Source organism: Pinus tabuliformis, chromosome Q (assembly GCF_031772625.1).
Source record: "Pinus tabuliformis cultivar Carrire ecotype Pingquan chromosome Q, CPIR1, whole genome shotgun sequence".
Classification (NCBI taxonomy): domain Eukaryota; kingdom Viridiplantae; phylum Streptophyta; class Pinopsida; order Pinales; family Pinaceae; genus Pinus; species Pinus tabuliformis.
This window is the reverse complement of record NC_142296.1, coordinates 727,584,879-727,604,410: the sequence shown is the minus strand read 5'-3', so window position 1 is coordinate 727,604,410 and position 19,532 is coordinate 727,584,879. Positions and strand designations below refer to the sequence as shown.

The 19,532-nt window shown below is 40.3% G+C and overlaps 1 protein-coding gene across 1 annotated transcript in view; it reads left to right on the top strand.

Annotated features, from left to right (window-relative positions):
- LOC149221599 (sec23/sec24 transport family protein) overlaps positions 1-19,532 on the top strand; it is a 177,259-nt gene that overhangs the window by 50,481 nt on the left and 107,246 nt on the right. The window contains exons 8-9 of the mRNA XM_089385149.1: positions 10,661-10,742; positions 10,910-11,025. Coding sequence (XP_089241275.1) covers positions 10,661-10,742; positions 10,910-11,025 — 198 coding nt within the window. The remainder of the gene's footprint in view (positions 1-10,660; positions 10,743-10,909; positions 11,026-19,532) is intronic.

The following is a 19,532-nucleotide window of genomic DNA, read 5'->3' as shown; positions in this document are numbered from 1 at the left end:
CCAGGAAGAAATGCCCCTCCTCCTGCCACACCTCCAAACCCAAAAAGTAATGCATCAAGTCGATGTCCTTCATCTCAAACTCCGCCGCAAGATCTCTCTTGCAGTGCTCTATGAGTCTCTCTGCACCTGTAATGACCAAGTCATTCACATACAACACTAGAATGAGAGGCTCCTCACCTATCACAATATAGTAAAGGTTCGGATCTGCCTCACTCTTTGTGAAACCCATCCCCTGCAAGTATGTATCTATATTGGAGTACCAAGCTCTGGGAGCTTGCTTCAGGCCATAAAGGGCCTTCTTCAGTCTGCACACATGGGACTCCTTCCCATGCACCTCAAAGCTCTGTGGTTGCTCAATGTACACCTCCTCCTGTATGAAGCCATTGAGAAATGCAGGTCGTCACATCCATCTGGTGGATCTTCCAACCCATCTCTGCTGCTATCGATATAATGGAGCAGATCGAAGTATATCGAGCCACGGGAGCGAAGGTCTCCTGATAATCAACTCCCTCTACCTGGGAGAACCCTCTAGCCACAAACCTCGCTTTGAATTTCTCAATGCTGCCATCTGCAGCATGCTTTACCTTGTAAAGCCATCTGGAAGTAACCACGGATTTTCCCTTAGGCCTCGGCACCACTTCCCAAACATCATTCTTCATGATAGAAGAATACTCCTCCTGCATGGCCTCTCTCCAGACCTGTTGGCTAGCTGCCTCCTCATAGCTAGAAGGTTGAGAGTCAAGGATGCTGGTAGCCATTGCCATATAGCTACAAACCCTCTCAGGTGGTCTACTCTCTCTGACTGGCCTCTTAGGCTCAGCAACAGATGTGGCATCTTTCAAGGTGTCCTGAAGCCACTTGGGCTTCCTCTTCCCTGAGCGTACTTCTCCCATTGGAGAATGAAACTCCTCCTCCTCATCATCATCAGGAGCCTGAACTCCTGACTGTCTGTCTGCTGTCCTCCTGCCTGCACCTGAACCTGTAGAAGCTGAGGTACCGTGTGAACTGTCCATCAGTGAACTCCCTAGTGAACTGCTCTGTGGACTGCTCTGCACACTGCCTGGAGCATCACCCCTCTGGCTCGGCGAGCCACTGCTCACTGACGGACCTGACATCCTCATAGATGTACCTCCTGATCCTCTTGATCCCTGCCCACTAGATCCCTGCGACTGACTCAACTGTTGCTGAGGGTCTGGCTGATCCAGATACTCTAACTCCCGTGACCTCCTAAAGGCCTTGTCCTCCTCGAACTTCACATCCCGACTGACAACAACTTTCCTCTGTGCAGGAATGTAAATCCGAAAGGCCTTTGAGGTCTCACTGTAGCCCACAAAGATACCCTTCTCTGCAGTGGGCTCTAGTTTGGTCCTCTTCTCCTTGGGTATGTAAGATTTTGTAATGCACCCAAAGATACGAAGATGACCAATATCAGGGTTTTTCCCAGAAAAAGCCTCCTCCAGAGTCATGTGCCCCAAGACACGATGCAGACTCCTGTTCTGCAAATAAACAGTTGTGTTGCAGGCCTCTGCCCACAAGAACAATGGCAACCCCTGATCATGTAACATGGCTTTGGCAGCCCCTCCAATGGATCTGTTCTTCCTCTCCGCAACCCCGTTTTGTTGGGGGTTGTAAGGAACAGTGAACTCCCTCCTAATGCCTGCCTCTGCACAATAGTCAACAAACACTCCAAGGGTGTACTCTCCCCCATTGTTCGACCTCAGGGACTTGATCTTTTGACTTGTCTGTGTCTCCACAAGAGCTCTAAACTCCTGAAACCGCTTGAAGACCTCACTCTTGGTCTTCAAGAAATAAATCCAGGTCCTCTTGGAGTGATCATCAATGAATAAAACATAGTACTCATATCCACTCAAGGAAATATGAGACATCCGACCGCTCACATCGGAATGAATCAAATCAAGTATCCCAATCGCTCTACTGTCACTGCTGGGAAAAGGGGATTTGGCAAACTTGCCCATCGCACATCCTCTGCAAGTATCAAAGTGATCAGTACTGAAATCTGGCACACCTGTAGTGATCTCTCGCAAGGTCCTCAAGGCTCCATGATACATATGCCCCATCCTGCGATGCTAAATCTCACACAGCTCAGAACTGCTAGCTTTGCTGTCGGTACTACTGCTCAATGCCAAAAGGGGTTGGAATGCAAACTTGTATACCTTTGCATGGCATACACCTATCACTCTAGCTGAATCAGCTGGAGTGACCCTAGGATACATCAACACTTGTCCTCCCCTGAACAGTACCTCATATCCTCTGTCCTCCAAAGCTGAGACGGATATGAGGTTCTTCCTCATCCCTGGCACATAAAGAACATTTGACACCTTCAAGGGAGGCTTGGACTCCCTCTGAAATGTCAGTGTCCCCACCCCGACTGCTCTAACAAATTTGTCATCGCCGAGTACTACCTCTATATCAGTGCCACTCTCTGAAATCTCGAAGAAGTACTCACGGACTCCTGTCATGTGATGTGAAGCCCCACTGTCCACATACCAGATACCCGAGGATGATCCGTTAATCGAGGGAAAAGCATGCTCCCTTTGAACCTATGTGGCAGGTGATCCTGCACTAGAGGACTCATACGCAGTGAACGCAAACTCCCGGTCAAAATGATTTGCAAAGTCCTCAACCTCTGTTGAAGCTGCCATGCTCTGGTTCTTCCCCTTCTTCTTCTTCTCGGGACACACAACTGCATAATGTCCCATCTTTTGACAATTCCAACACTTCACCTTGGAATAGTCCTTCTGTGTGTTATCCTGTTTACCTTTACCTTTGCCTTTGCCCCCACCATTGCTTGTGGAATCCTGCTTCTTCCCTTTGCCTTTCTTGCCTCCTGCCAACAGTGCTACATCCTCATCTTGCTCAACTGGCTTGGCTGCCCCAAGCTGACCTTTCCTGATCTCTGTCTGAATGCAATCATCCCAAAACCTCTCCCATGTGGGAAGGGTCTCACGTGCACAAACCCCATCAGCAAAGTTCATCCATGAACGGGGGAGGCCATTCACTGCAATCTGCACCAACTCTGTGGGTGGAATGACCTCTCCCACTGCTGTCAACTCATCTCTCACATTAGTAATTTTTGTGAGATATCCAGCTGCACTATCATTACCCATCTTAATGGTCTTCAGCTTCTCCTTCAGAACCATTTTCCGGTTCTCATTGGTACTCTGGTAGAGATTGGACAATGCTGTTAACATCTCATGGGCATTTCTCTTTCCTCTCACACGAGGGATGCAATGGTCTTTGACTCCGTCTAGAATCAGTCTCTTACCCTTGTTGCTCTTTTTATTATAATCAGCCAACTGAGTGGCATCAGTGGGCACAACAACAGTGTTCTGTGTGGTATGCACCATGATGTCCTAGACTTCTGCCTCCTCAAAGATACTCTGCATTCTCTCCTTCTAAATGCTGTAATTGGTATGCCCATCCAACCTATCCTCCACCCTCAATCCCAATAACATCCTGCTGTCCTAAAAATGAAAAATAGCACTGCTGTAGTAAGGATAAAACTGCTATTTGTGAAAAATCAGCTTGCTGGAATTTTCTGAGTGAAAAATCAGCAGGCTGTAATTTTCCTCCTTGCTCTCCCAAACTGCACTTCAGCACTCAATCTCTGATACCATGTAAAAATTTCTCATTTCCCACCCCGGTTTTCAGTTTCACCTTATTTCTCCAAAATAGTTAAATGCCCTTTCCCATATCCATACATTCAACAACTGAAAAAATAAATTTTGCTAAAAACACAAATTCTGGAAAAATTATAGAATGCTGGGAAATGCAGAAATATAAAATCAGCACATACAAACAGCCATTCAACACATTTAAACACAATCATTTTTGGTCAAGGTGACCCTGGAAAAACCCCCTACAACTCTTGGGGAAAACCAGTTCGAAAGCTCCTTCTTATTTCTGGAAAATTCTTTTTACAGTGAGAAATATTCAGCAAAAAATCAACAAGCAAACTTTTACAACTTATCTCGTTTTCCGTGCCTCATAGCCAACTGAAAAACTTGCAAATAGCAAAACAGAACAGCAATAAATGCTGTATGGCCTCTTAGAAAAGCGTGCAAGCTGCCATAAATACGCTGTATGGATTTCCTCGATTTGCGTGCAGGAAAAAACCAGCAGTACAGCTGTACGGATTTGCCTCAATTTGCGTGCCAAGGTGCAGCCACTTGCTGTACGGATTCCTCCTCGATTTCTGTGCACTTGCTGTACGACTTTCTAGAAAATCGTGCCCAATATTTGCCTTTTACTGTGTGCTAACTCAACTGTACGGAATGTGTGCCAAGCTGCTGCCTCCTTCTCCTCCCTGTCCAGAAATTTCCCTTGCTCTCTTGCTCTCTTTCTCTCAATCTGCTCATGAAAGAATGAATGACCTTTTCCTTATTTTCCTCCTTTAATCTAACTCTAAGTGACTTTTGGGGAATCCCTAAATCCAATGGCTGAAATAGATTGAGATCTAGGGCTGAGATTAAATGCTCATTTAAATCTCACTTTCTATTTTTTAATTCACCTCACTTTAATAAAGACCCACTTAGTCATTTATTTCCAAAGTCACTTTTCCTTTCTAATTTTACATTGACTTTATTAAAGTCACTTTAAAATTAGACTTTAGTAACTTTATCACTTAAAGTCATTTTAAAATTAGATTTGACTTTATAAAAATTATAAAGTCACTTTAGGAGAAAAATTAAATTCTTTTGAACACTTTTCCCTAGGCCAAAAATCAAAGCCTTAGGGAACCACCTGTCCTCCGCTACCAAATTTCAACATTTTGCTCTTGCAGATAAGGGCAAAGGCAAAAGGTTCAAAGGAGAGGCCGAGTCCAGTGAGAAGGGCAAGAGAAGTATCTAAGATGGTAAGCGTGAGAGCTGATCAAATCTATAAGTAACAAGAGTGCTGATATTAGAGTAATGGTTACAAGGATTAAAAATAACAAATTAATAAATTAAAAATCAATGGTCAAGAGATGAGGGATACACTTCATTATTAAAAGAAATTGGTTAAAATCAACGGTCACATAAAGACTAATTAGCTTTCTGTTCCTTGATGATAGGTGGAGTGGCCACCCGAAACGTCGGACAAGGAAAACTACTACACAGTTTATATCCATAAGATTTAGACAATATGAATAAGTTATAACTGTGGAAATCTCCTTTCTCACATTATTAAACTTGTTTTAATTATCTAATGTTGTGATTATTGAATGGTTTTATTCCTAGATATGATTTTCATTTTTTTAATTATAAAAATATTTGTATTTTCTGTGTACTACTTTCCCTTCTATATCCGGATTCTGGTTTTTAAAAAACCTGATGGATCCATGTGTAAATCCTGGGAGAGTAACATGTGCATATTTTAGAGGAAAAATGGTAATTCTAACCAAAGGACTTTGATAATGGGTTATATGAAATTTTAGAGCAATTCGTGCAATGAATCACACAGAACACTTGACTGATGCTAGCAAGGTTAGAGTAGAACTACATGGTATGACGGTAGCCACTTTAACTTCCTTGGCTGTGAATTTGGCATTGTAATTGCAAGTCATTTGGAAGGGAGAGACATATGATATTTGGGTTCAACTTCAACTCTTTTCAGGGAAGCAAGGGACGTGGAGTTTGTTTTCTTTATTTGATGCCTATCTAATGGGACTCTTGTATGGCATAAAATTTCCAAAGAAAGGATATGATAATACTTTGCTCATTATCAATTTCAAAAGATTGGCAGATGTGAAGGAGATTAACACTCCTAACTTTAGAAGAGAAATACTTATACATTCTTAGAGAAAAACCCCTCGTGAAAAGATGAGGCGTAGTTTGATTGTTGTGGTAGACAAATTAGACACTGGAACTGGTAAGATAGAGGATGAGGAATCAGAGGAATCATAATAAGAAGACAATGACAATGTGTATTGTGACCACGGTGATAGAGGACAGTGAAAAGGATGAAGATTGTTATTGTTCAGAAAAAGTGGCTCCAAATGGATCGTCTAGGAAAAACACCACAGTAACTCCCACTTTTCCTCACTTCCATACCAGTGTTTTTCTGATCTGAGGGGGTCATCTCTAAAGTGTTTTGTTGGTTGGAAATCTGAAAATATGCATTCTAACACTTCAAATCAGCAAGCAAAGTGTTCAGATCTGCAATTAATATTTGGAGTTCTGGAAATGGACAGATTCCAGAAAGCTGTGAGTAAGTATCTGAAAATCAGTGCATAAACTTATAATAGATTTGTCTATTTTGTGTGAGTGACTGGTGCATTATATCCATTGGGCAGGAGAAAAAGTGGAAGAAGGAAGAAAACCAGCAAGGCAATTATAAATTGAATCTTGCTGATAAACAAAACATAAATCTGGATTCTGAACCATCAATCTAAGAGAGGCATCACATAAAGCAATTGTAAATAGTCAAATACTTTCATTGATGAAACAAGCTACTTTTATTAATCAGTTTTGGTGCCAGTACAAAGTTTTGAAACAGTCAGATCAAGACTTGTCCAATGGATCTAAGTATCAGATCTTAAGAACCTTCTTGATTTGTAAAAGACACTTGGTAGTTTATGGATTCTGACATAAAATGAAGAAGGAAGATAGAAGATTTGTTGGAGGATGACTGATTGTACAGATGCCTTTTCTTGCATTCCTGAAGTCTCCTTTACAATGGAAGTCTATTCCAGATTTGCACAAGTGGAGCACTAAACTTGGCACACAAGGTAGTGTTAAATCTAGACAAAGCAGTGTTAAATTTGGCCCTAAAAACCGCACCCTCCTTATCTTATCCATTCAGTAAATGTAGCACAAGTCAGCACTATCTGCTTGAGTTTTTTCCCTTCTCTAAAGAAAGACAAAGGTAGTGCCCTTGGTCCAATTCTAACAATTATTTACTCCTCAAAAACAGAGCCAAATAAACAGAAAAGCGGTACCTCTTTATCTGATTACTTGATTTATTTAGCACAAAAGCAACATGCTATGTTTGACTGATACACACTGAAATTTAAATAAGACACAAACGGCAGCACTATCTTTTCTTACTCTCATGACACCCTTTCCTATTGATAGGATTAGCAATTTCATTGTCCAGAACGGTTGGTTTTCTCTTTAAATAGAAATAGGATACTTCCCAAGAGTAAAGCAATGCTTCTCCTCTAAATATATAATGTTTTAGCTGAAAGAAAGGCAGTGTTTCTGCTCAAAATATATCATGTTTAGCTGAAAGCAAGGAAATGCTTCTCCTTAAAATATATCATGTTTTAGCTGGAAGCAACATTATTATCTTCACAACAGTGCTCTTCTTCTAAAAACATCATCAGTCCCTTCTAAAGACACTGATAGAAGATTCTCCTCGGTGTTGGGCTGGTCCCGATCCTGGTGCTAACTTTAGTGTAATTCATGTAGCAACTTTAGTGTAATCCACTCAGCAGTTCTCAGCAGTTCTGAGTGAATAAAACTAAACTAAATCTTTGCTAAAATGCTAGCCTCTTCCTGAGATTAAACATCTTATCCATGCTACAATCATTATTCTCATCTTTAATTTGAGGATGAAGTTTATCTGCAGCAAAGTCCAAGTTTAAGTTTAATGTGTCTCTTGCTGAACGAATCCATAGTCAAACTCAATGTACAGTCCGATTCTCAGCTTTATCCTAGTCCTTAGTCAAAAGTTAAAAGTTAAAACTTAAAACCAAAGCTGACACTTGTTTCAACTGCTTAATTAACCAATCTGGAAAAGCATCAAATATCGAATTTGACAACTTTGCGCACTATGAAGCGGATCTGAAACAGAGTCAGATATTGAATTGAAACCTTTGACAAACTGGAAGCTGGTTTCTGTGACTTGCTGTATGTCATGGCATTCCTGAAAACAAGTCTTAGATCTTCATTTATTTTCATGAACACTTACCGGAACCTGAACCATCTTTTGACTGCCTTGATTCTTAAGCTTCATGTGAAACTTTCCAAAGCCACTATATCTGCAATTTCTTCTAAGTTTTAACGCATGTATTGCAAGAGTGTGGATTCAGACATTAACAAAGATGACATCCAACATTGACATCCAGAAGTAGAAATATGTGGGGAGATAGCTGAGAAACTTTTTCTTCTCTAATTTTGGACTTGAAAAAGGGAAGACATGAGAAAAAGATGGTGTTCAGGTGAAAAGGAGGGGGATGACAAGAGCCTTGAGATAAAGAGTACAGAGGAGGAAGAGGACAGTATTGTAGAACAATCATTGCCTAACTCAATATTATTTTTCTGGCAGGAAATTACGCAGGAAGCTTGGAAGATGGTGTAAGAAGAAGGTTAGATAAGATAGGAATATTTTATTAATGTCCAACAAATGACCACATTAATAGGACAATAAGAAGTAGAAGTATAACCCAGTGCAAGTACATAGTGGGAGTGCAAAAGCAACTCCTATCACTAACCTACCAGAAAAGAAAAATAGCGAGAGAGCTAGACTATAGTAACAAGGAATAATACAGATATAATGCCAATAGAAAACATATTATTCTGACAATAAAACAAAAGAAATGCTACCATCTAAACAATGGTAAGGAAGGAACATCTAAGTTGAAGATGACACCCCAATATAATCCATCAATCATAGATAAGAGGTTGAGACAGTCTGATAATCTCCTCTAGAGAGAAACCTAGACTGAGGGGACCAATATGTTTGATGTTGGGTGGAAGTTGACTATTTGCCAAAACTTTCCTAACATTCAGGCTGTGGGGAAGAAATTGGAGATGGACCTATGAGTGCTAGAGATGGTGGAGGGGTGAGTAGCTGAAATGTGTGGTGAGTGAGCCTCCATGTGAACCTGGCAGGGATCAGTATGCTAGTTGCAAGTTGTGAAGAAGTACAAGGTCTCATTGGTCTGGAAGCTGATGTATTCAAGACTTAGCGCCTTACTTATGCTCTTCTACTGTTGAGATTGAGGGAAAGAAGGCAGTGAACATCCTAACATGGTTTGTCTTGTATGGTCCCTGTAAAATCTATCTCCTGAATCCAATAACTACAGTCAGGAAAAGAGCTAATACCTCTGGTCTGAGTATCTGAGGTAAGTAGTGAGGAATCCTTCACACTCTGTAATAAAAAGGGAATCTCCCCCTAATAAGGTGCTCCTCTAACTCAGTGTCCTGTTTGTGACAAACCTGAAAGAGCTTCTATGATCTGAAATGTGATGATATGTCTTGATCCAAGGTCGATGCGAATGAACCCTGAATTGGCTATGCATCCAGTGATTCCATGTGTACTTGGGTTTTATAATAAGGCCTTCTTTCAGCGGCAAAATTTCCTTTGAGAACCAGCACCATCGCTGTCCAGGGGGAGGCCTGCAGAAACAGCGATCCCATTTGAGGAGCAAAGTACTTGGAAAGGGAACCGCTCTCTACCTGAAGTTGAGTCATCTAGAGATTGTATCTTGTGGAGAAGGTTATCAAATGTTTAAGCATTGCATGGATTTTTCTTTGACACACAGGGTTTCATGAAAAGCATGAGCCCCTAGAGACAGCATGCTCTGTGAACTTACATGTGTCTCTGCAGTATCAACCATCATAGATGCAGTTTTCATAAGACCATATTCTTTCAGCGGCAAAGTTTCCTTTGAGAACCAGCACCATCGCTGTCCAGGGGGAGGCCTGCAGAAACAGCGATCCCATTTGAGGAGCAAAGTACTTGGAAAGGGAACCGCTCTCTACCTGAAGTTGAGTCATCTAGAGATTGTATCTTGTGGAGAAGGTTATCAAATGTTTAAGCATTGCATGGATTTTTCTTTGACACACAGGGTTTCATGAAAAGCATGAGCCCCTAGAGACAGCATGCTCTGTGAACTTACATGTGTCTCTGCAGTATCGACCATCATAGATGCAGTTTTCATAAGACCATATAATTGAAATAAGAATACAAAGATTTTTATGTAACTTAGTGACAGTTGGGACCTACAAAATCATAAACAGTAGATAAACATTCTCCACTAACAGCAGTGTTCCCATGTCTTTATCTAAGACCCCTCAGAAAACTTATAAATTCTGGCAAGAAAGATTGGAGAATTACTAACTGCAAATACACAAGTTTGATCAGATTGAGGCACCAGATATGGACGTAGGGTACTGTATACCATGACTTACTAACCAAGTTAAACTTTTGAAGTTGAGGAAGCTGTACTACCTTTGCAATGCATCTTGGGACCTCAACTAATGAAATTACCCCAGGAAAACTGAACAAGTCTCCTTAGAGAGATGGTGACCTATCTGTAATGGAAAAGGCAGCCTTTAGAGTGCAATAGTTCTTGAATGTTGAAAGCATTGTAAAATGTCATTATATCTCATCTGGGTGCTTAACTATCCCTGGAGAGAACATTACTTGTCTTTACCATAATTTCCTCATATCAATTGTTGATGGAATATATAAGGCTCCGATTCCTACGTACTGACTGGCATGCATGGCTATGGTTGTGACAACTCAGATGTTAGATATGATTCTTGTGACTAACTATTGTGACAATGCTTTATGGGCTTCATCATCGTTTTGACCAATATTCTCTGGGTTGTTCAATCACTTCATGATCTGCTCTGAGTAAACAAGACCATTCTTTCTCTTTGCATTATGCTTGATGAAATGGGCATGACTGGCAAATCTATTTCTGCAGATATCGAATGTTGAGTCGTCCATATGCTTTTGCTTGTGTATTGAGGCTCAGAACATCGCCCGAATTCAGACCTGGTCGTTCAGTAAGTTCCATTTTTGCAATTATTGTTTATAGTATTCGTTCTTTTCATACTTGAAGGAGACCTTTTGAATTGCTATGTGTTTGCATCTTCTCTTATTTCAGTTCTTTGTGTTTATTAGAATGCGTAATTGGTTTTCCTTAGAGTCAGGTATTTGAATTCTTTTGCAGCATGGTCACTTTTTCCCAGATCCACAATATGAGAATGTGCAACATATCATCTGTTGTGATACGTATGCCACTTATGCCTATGATTTTGAGTTCGAGAACAGCAATGGCTTTAGCAGGTATAACAATCCTGATTTTTGTTTTATATGGTATTTCAAAATTCAGACATACATCCAGCTGTTTGGAACGGTCATTTTTTTTCCTTTAATGATTTGCTATATTTAAAATTCATGTGCTTGCATGCCAAGTAGCCAGTAAGGTTTCAACCTGTAGTCTTTAGGCATGGCTTGTTGCATAAAATCTGAGCCTACCATCATGCATGATTATGCTGTTGTAAGTTATAACTAGGATAAATCTTATAAAATAGAAAACAAATTTATTTGTTTAAGTGAACGTTATTGCTAGATGAAATGCTTTGCCAAATGGTGCTATTTCTTGGATGAATACTTATGGGTTCTGTAGATAACATTGTTATAACATCTGTTACAACACAGTACAAAAGTACTTCTAATTTATAGTGTCTTTATAAAGACACTTTGACTAGCGCTTGAAAATAGACCTCCAATTCTCAAGGACAAAAAAATGCAAGAAAATAGAAAACAAGATATGAGTTGCTTTCTCCCCAGTTAATGTTCTATATATGTCATCAGTATTATTTCTAGGCTATCAAGAAAGAGAGCGTTTTCTGTTAATTTTCCTTAAAGTATTGTTCTATGCTGCAACTATTACTTCAACAATTTCTAATAGCATCCAAATTACAATATCCAATTCAATTAACCAATAACAATAGAGCAATAGTAGATAGAACAATTATACAATGTGCACCATGAAAGACAACCAAGAGACAGGAGACACAATATTTGGTCAATGACCAGAGAAAAACCTCACAAGGGGGAAAACCCTTTGCAATTCTTCTTCTATTAGATTATCTTCAAATGTTCAGCAGAAAGAGTACATCATTCAAGAGTCAAAGTCAAGCTTTGACTAGCCAATATCGAAAAACCAATATCCAATCTCCAATCAAGTCAATATGCCAAACAACTATTCAAATCAGAGACAAGAGAGAGAGATGAAGTCAACAACACTCAAATTTGGTCCTCCTGCAACCTGTCCAAGTCAACAGTAGTCAACTGTTGTCAAAGTGTGCCCTAACCAGAATTAAGTCAGCTGTCAAATGATCTCCAAAAGAGCTCGGTCCTGGATCAATTAATGCGGACTTCTTTGCTGATTGAGATGAGCCCAGAACAGTCCAATTCTGAGCAGTCAAACCTGGTCAACGAAGAGAGGAGACCTGTGTCAAAGTTCTGCAATTAGGTCTGTGGTCAAAGTGCCCAGATTACCTTGGATTCTGTGCCAATAGATGCGGCCTGCTAGAACAGAGATACTCCACCAAAAAAATACAGTCAAACCATGCCAAACACACTCAAGTCAATGGTGGTCAATGTCCCAGAACAGAAGATAGACTCGGCCAAACAGAAAAGATATCCCTTCCTTCCCATATTGATGCAGGGCTACCCCTGCACATACCCACAGTATGCATGAAACGCATAAAAATAATTGTCCGAGGAGTTTAACTCCCTAAGGAGTCAAAACTTCAAAACATAAATGGTTAAGCCCTTTATAACCGTTCCTTGTTATCGGAACACAATCACCCTGCCTTAAACCCTCTATCGGGACTATATCAACCCTTTAAACATTCATTATCCCTTTTAATGAAGCCTCCCTCAAATATTCCTTATCGGAACTTAAGAATCCCTTCAGGACCTTTATATGACCATAGTCGCATATATATTAACCTTTCTCCCTTATAACATGGGTTAATATATATAAAACACGCAAACCCATATATCGACGCTTAATTCCTCTTTACATCAATTACAAAGGAAATCTCCACATTTCTTACCTTTTCCGCCTTCCCGTACAAACTCGCACAGTTCCCGAGACAACACTTATCGCAATCGGGACTTTCCAACCCCACAGTCATCCCTCGGCCTTTATCGCATCCGATATGTGACCACAATACATAAAATCCATGGAAAAACTCCGCTTTACCATAAGGCCGGATCTCAAGGGTTATGTATCCGCATACATAAATATATCGGGTCCGCTCCTATGTCGCTCCACTTTGCCGATAAGCCGAACTCCGATTGCCCGATCGCCAATCGCTTTATCGCTGTCGGTGTATTACATATGCGCTGACCGACCGCTCCACTTGAAACTGCTGATAACGCGAATTGTGATTAGATCTGGACCGTCGATCTAAATCTTGATCCGACAGTCCACGTTTAATCGCATGATCGCGATCGCCCCATTTCAAAGGCTCGTTCCGATATTCTCAGAAGGATTATGCCGACGCGATTTAATCCTGGCCGTTGATCTAAATGATCCAACGACTGCTGAGCGTCAATGCTTCACTTCTCACTCTTCCTTTTACTTGAGTTTTTACGCTAATTTCAGTGTTGGCTGTGGCTTGCGGCTTCTTTTAAAAGTTTTGGTCCCTTGGTTTTTCCAATGTGCGCTATCTTCTGAGCTTTGGTTTGATCATTCTAATGGATTCAAACAATCCATTAGAATCCTCCTTGGCACATTCCTCTCGGTGTATTCATCGAACTCCGCTTCTCTGTGTTCACGCACTCCGCCTGCATATATATATATATATATATATATATATATATATGTATGTGCAATCCTTTGATGCATTTGGGCTATCATTCGACACTCAATCACGCATTTCTACAGTCCTACTCAATTTCTGTATATATATAAATACAAATGAATAATTACAGAATGGAATCTTTGTTCCTCAGGCCTAATTCCTCTTTATAGTGGCCTTTTGTTTACAATCTGCTTGTAGGCTGAAAACTACTCCAAAATCTAACTTCTCTCAAAACATCGATCTATCTAACCTATCCAACCTCTCTCTCCTAGTCTAGCTAACCTCTGAATTAGACAAAAGCTCACAATTTATACAAAAGTGGATTCATGAACCAATTCTGGTTCAGAACCAAAAATCTCTCACTCTCTCCTAAAAAGTCTCTTCAGCTCCACTCTTTTCTAAACAACCACTAAATCAAGCTTTCAGTTTCCTCATTTTCTATTCAAACCAATTAAATCTAACAGTTTGGCCTGATCTCCACACAGGGAGAATCAATCAGCCACTATGCCCCTTTTTAATCATTTTGACAATAAATAAATACTCTCATACATTTAAATAAATAAAATCAACTAAACTCTTTGTCTTTCAACCCCTTGCTAGTCACAACATGTGATCATGCTATCACATTGCTAACTAGGCCTGAATGCTCTTGCATCACATGTGTGAAAGAAACCTGTGATTTTTGAGCTGTATGTACTATGAACCAATTTGATCAAGAGAGAAAAGAATGTGTTGTGTTGATGAGGTGCCAAATGAGGAGGACTCGACTTGTATTTATATGTGTTGGAGGGCTACTCATTTTGCATCTAGTATGACCTGAACAAATGTGCTAATGTGGGTTTTCCATCAAAAATATATTTTTCCTTGTCCAAATTGAGTGCTTCAAAAGTCAGTTTTGGCCCTCTTGGAAAGAGGAATTTAATGCAATGGTCGGAATTCGTCATTGAGCTGCCAAATTAATACTCCCTCTCAGCTAGGGAGAAATTCCAACTGCGTCATGTGATCATCACAAGTACCTTGACCATGTCATGTGCATCCTTGTTCATCTTTGCTTGTCTCTGCTCATCTCATGCTAAACACTCGAGAATCTAAGGAAGAATCGCTGTAGGGGAGCTCCAGCTACCAACCTCACTCTATCACCATCGGGGAGACTCTGTTACCACCTAAAATCATCACCATCGGGAGCCATAGCTACCACCCAAAACTAAAGACAATGGGCGAGATCAACCTACCCCAATGCATAGGGATCACACTCTATCCCAAAGTCGTTGACAATAGGTGAGATCAATTTACTGGAGGTAAGGATCACACTCTACCCTATTGTCCCTGATCATCCATCTTAACCCTAAAGAGTCAGATGGTAGAACACTTGCATCCACCAACTTGGGCGAGATCCACCTATTGCAAGGGGTAGGGATCACACTCTATCCCAAGTCCCTCATCCCATTGGCCAGATGGGGAGGTTATCCCACAGAGTGGGCAGGACAATAACTGGGGCATACTCTAACTAGGGGAGATCCCATGTCTCTACACGCTATTGGTCAGAGGTCTCTCATCCACAGGAGCCCATTAGCTCCATTTCTCACCCTAGGAGCTCAATTAGGGGGGAACAACATTGCTTAGTGTTCTTGATAAGCCAGGACCCTTATTTGAAAGGGTCATCTCAACTAGTGCAAGCCGCTCTCTGAAGATCGAGAAATTCCCTTGTGGCAAAGCCTTGGCGAGGATATCGATTATCTGCTCATCTATCGATATGTGAAGGAGTCCCACAACTCCTCTCGGCACCATGTCTCAGATGTAATGATATTTGATCTCAATATGCTTGGACTTGTCGTGGAACACAGGATACTCTGACAAACAAATCCCACTCTTGTTGTCACAATAGATAACTGTCGTGTCAAGAACTTGCTCAAATAGATTTATAAAGAGCTTCCTCAACAAAACTGCTTCACAACTTGTCAAGCTAGCTGCAATATACTTGGTCTCAGCTGTGCTAAGGGTTATAGACTTATTCTTCTTGCTCATCCATGATATCATGGCAGATCCTAGACTAAAACAACATCCGAAAGTACTCTTCTTGTCGACAACACTACTAGCGCAATTTGCATCGGTATATCCATGTAGTCTAACATCACCAACAACATATCTGAGTCTAACATGTCTCATGATGAAGGGGGACCACTAAGGGCAGTGATCACCAATTCCATGTCCGGTACAATTTCTTGAGCAGTCCGGATTTGATCCCTGATTTTAGTGATTCTCATGAGGAATGATTGTATAGTCTCTCCCTTGTGTGAAAATTCCTAACACGAAATTCTACTGCAGTAACTGATTTATTTCACCTACTTATCTCTCACAATAAGTTATTTATGAAACCTTTTAGTAAACATTAAAAATAAATTCTACTACAGTTCTCACATAATTACATAGAGAAAATAACGGTGATATACAATCACAAGAATCAATCACATCAACACGGTTGTTTTTGGACAATTGTCCCCGGAAAAACCCAATGTGTGAAAACCGGTGTAGCAGATGAGGGTTTATTTATTAATCTTCAGCAACAATCGCTTTACAAGGAATGGTTCTACAGAAAAAACTAAGACACTTCTAAGAGAAACACCTGAGACAAAGTTTCTCCTCCTCCTGGGGAAGTTTCGACACCCCGGAGACCCTTCACCCACATCTGCGTCAGTTTGCGTGCGTCAATCTGCGTGAGGACTGCGTCTCCATTGGTGTTGTCTCCTTGCTCTTCCCTCGGTGCTCTCTCAAATGCCCTGCGTCACCTCCTCCTCAGTGTCTCATTGCTGCTGATGCCCTCCTCTTCATTCAGCCTGCAACTCTCCCTCTGAAATCGAATTCCTTCTCCTTGAGAATCGATTTCCCTCGGGTTACTGAGTATTTTCCCGGTGTCTCTCCAAATGACTCTCAAGTCTTCTCTTATACTTTTCCTGTTGATGAACCAACAGCCAAGATTAAGTCTCTAATAAACGGCTAAGATTAAAACAGACTTGATCCTCGTCTCCTAAAAGCTTCCCACCCATGTCTTTATTAATACCCATTAATATTTTTATTTTCCTAAGTTTAGACTTAGGAACTCATTAAAAATATTAATTATTTTAATAACTCCTCATCTGGGTGGAATTTCTCCAAACGATTTTTGGGTCTTGGAGATTTCATGTGTTCTAGCCCCTCCACAAAATTTCAGAGCTAGAGCACATCCGATGCTACCCAAAATCAACACATTGTGCATCTTAGATTCCTTGAGTTGATTTTTCAAGTCCATAATGTGGCTCAAATTGTTCACGATTGTTTAGTCTCTCCCTTGTGCATCTTAGATTCCTTCAGTTGATTTTTCAAGTCCAAAATGTGGCTCAAATTCTTCACTTCATACGTGCCAACAATCCTATTGCACATTTTTTTGGAATTGTCAAAGATGAGATATAAACAAGTAGATGATCTCTTAAAGAATTAATAATGTTCTTCTTAGCTTTAATCTCAGCTCTCTTGTACTTGGACTTGACAACTTGGGGAGCATTTTTAGGTGGTGCTGAAATCTTTCCTTCGACGTATTCCAAGGCATCATACTCATCTAAAGTGACATTAATCCTGGTCTTCCAAGCTGCAAAGTTAGATGCATCAACTAGGTTTTCATTATCCTTGAAGTATGAGGTAGACATTTTTACCAAACCAAAATGCCCTTTCAAATAACTGCTAGAAGATGGATGCTCTTGCTCTATGTCTCTTGGGCTTGTCTTCACCTCATCTATGATACCATGTTAATTTTCTTTCAAGTATTGTTCTATGTTGCAACTATTACTTCAATAATTTCCAATAGCATCCAAATTACAATTTCCACTTCTTCAATTAACCAATAACAGTAGAGCAATAGTAGATAGAACAATGATACAATGTGCACCATGAAAGATAACCAAGAGATAAGAGACAATATTTGGTCAATGACCAGGGGAAAACCCCACAAGGGGGAAGCCCTTTGCAATTCTTCTTCTATTAGATTGTCTTCAAATGTTCAGTAGAGAGAGTACATCATTCAAGAGTCAAAGTCAAGCTTTGACTAACCAATATCCAATATCCATTCAAGTTGATATGCCAAGCAACTATCCAAATCAGAGACAAGAGAGAGAGAGAGATGAAGTCAACAATAGTCAAATCTAGTCCTCTTGCAATCTGCCCATGTCAACAACAGTCAACTGTTGTCAAAGTGTGCCCTAACTAGAATTAAGTCCGCAGTCAAATGATTACCAAAAGAGCTTGGTCTTGGATCAATTAATGCGGTCTCCTTTTCTCCTTATCCCTGATAAAAGTTTGTGATCTTGTATTAACTTTTTATATTCTTAATTAGGTTAAATTCAACAAACAGTTATCAAGAGCATAAATGATAAAAACAATGGACACAAATATAAGCTCCAAGCTAGGGCAAAATCCCTCCAAGGGGAAAACCCAGAAATATTTTCTTTTCTTCTTATAGAATATGCTTCAAATGAGAAAACCAAGACCCAAAAACCCTAGACGAAGTCCTCCAAGCACCAACTCACCCCTCCAAGAATCTTCTCAAAATAGGACAAAGATCAACCAAGTCAACAAGGGTCGAATTTCTGGCAACTTGCTTCAAGTCTCAACTTGGGCCCCTATCTCGAATCTACAATATTGTCTTGCAACTTTCGGCCCTTCTACATAAACCCTAGAACCATGTTATATAAAAAATTAGTTAGTTTATAAGTTATTAGGCAAAGATCATGATCAAAGATCATGCACATTCACCAAGAGGCACCCAAGGCAGTATATAGCCAGGGCCTCCCACAAAATGTAAACATCATCTATTCATTTATTAATAAAATATATATATATATATATATATATATATATATATATATATATATATATATATATATATATATATATATCATGGTTGTCAATTGCTAAATTCGTGTGTTCCATCTGGTATCAGAGCGGGTCGCTCCTCGTTGCTGAGAGGCCACCGATTTTTCCAGTGCGGGGTTCCTCTATCGCTTGGTTGCGTCCACCTTCTCTGCTCACCCGCTGCCGTCTGTCCCCTTGTTCTCTTCTACTGCAATCACGAACTCATTCACATACCTATTCGCTGTTCTTACCCCCCTGACAAAACCGGTTCTGATTCCCTCGTCGTCCGTTTGGTTATGCTGCCCCTCACCGTGCTCCCCACCACTGTTCCGTTGCCCTAGATGTACGTTTAGAGCCCCTTTTTGTTTCCTTTGATGTCAAGTCGTCCAGGTTCCAGCTCTCCGTCACTATTACACCTGCCACTTCCGCCCAAAACTCTGCCGTCATTTCACCTTCGACTTCCTTCAGCCCAAAACTCCGCGTCCCTCTTCACTTAATGTCCGTACGAATATATAGTTATATCTATAGTTCAATTAATTAAATTTTAATTAGTTAATATATAGTTTATGACTATACATAATTTATTTAATTAACTTTAATTAAAAAAAGTTGAAAAAAAAAATTCAAGGAAGAAAGTTAAGCTGGCGGACAAATATACACCCCCACAAACCCGTTCAATGTCGTCAATGACAATGGCCGATTTCAACAAAAAATTGGTTGATCTGGAGAATAGGATTACTAGCCACTCCGATGATTTCAACAAAAAATTAGTCGATCTCGAGAGTAAGGTTATCGGGCATTCTAACGATATCAAGAAGCTTCAGGATACGACAAATCAGATAGAACTACAGCTCGGGCAGAACCATATGAAATCCGAAATGAATCATAATCAGACAATGTCATTGCTGAGCATTTTGTGTGACAGGATGAAGGTTACACCCGAACAACTACTCCAAGATGATGGAGGTAATCAACAACACAATTCATCAAATTCAACAAATTCTCATGAAAAAGCGAAGTCTCCAAAAAAATCATCCACGCACCATCAAGGAAATAGTAACGCGACTTTTTCAAATAAGCAACTCTGGA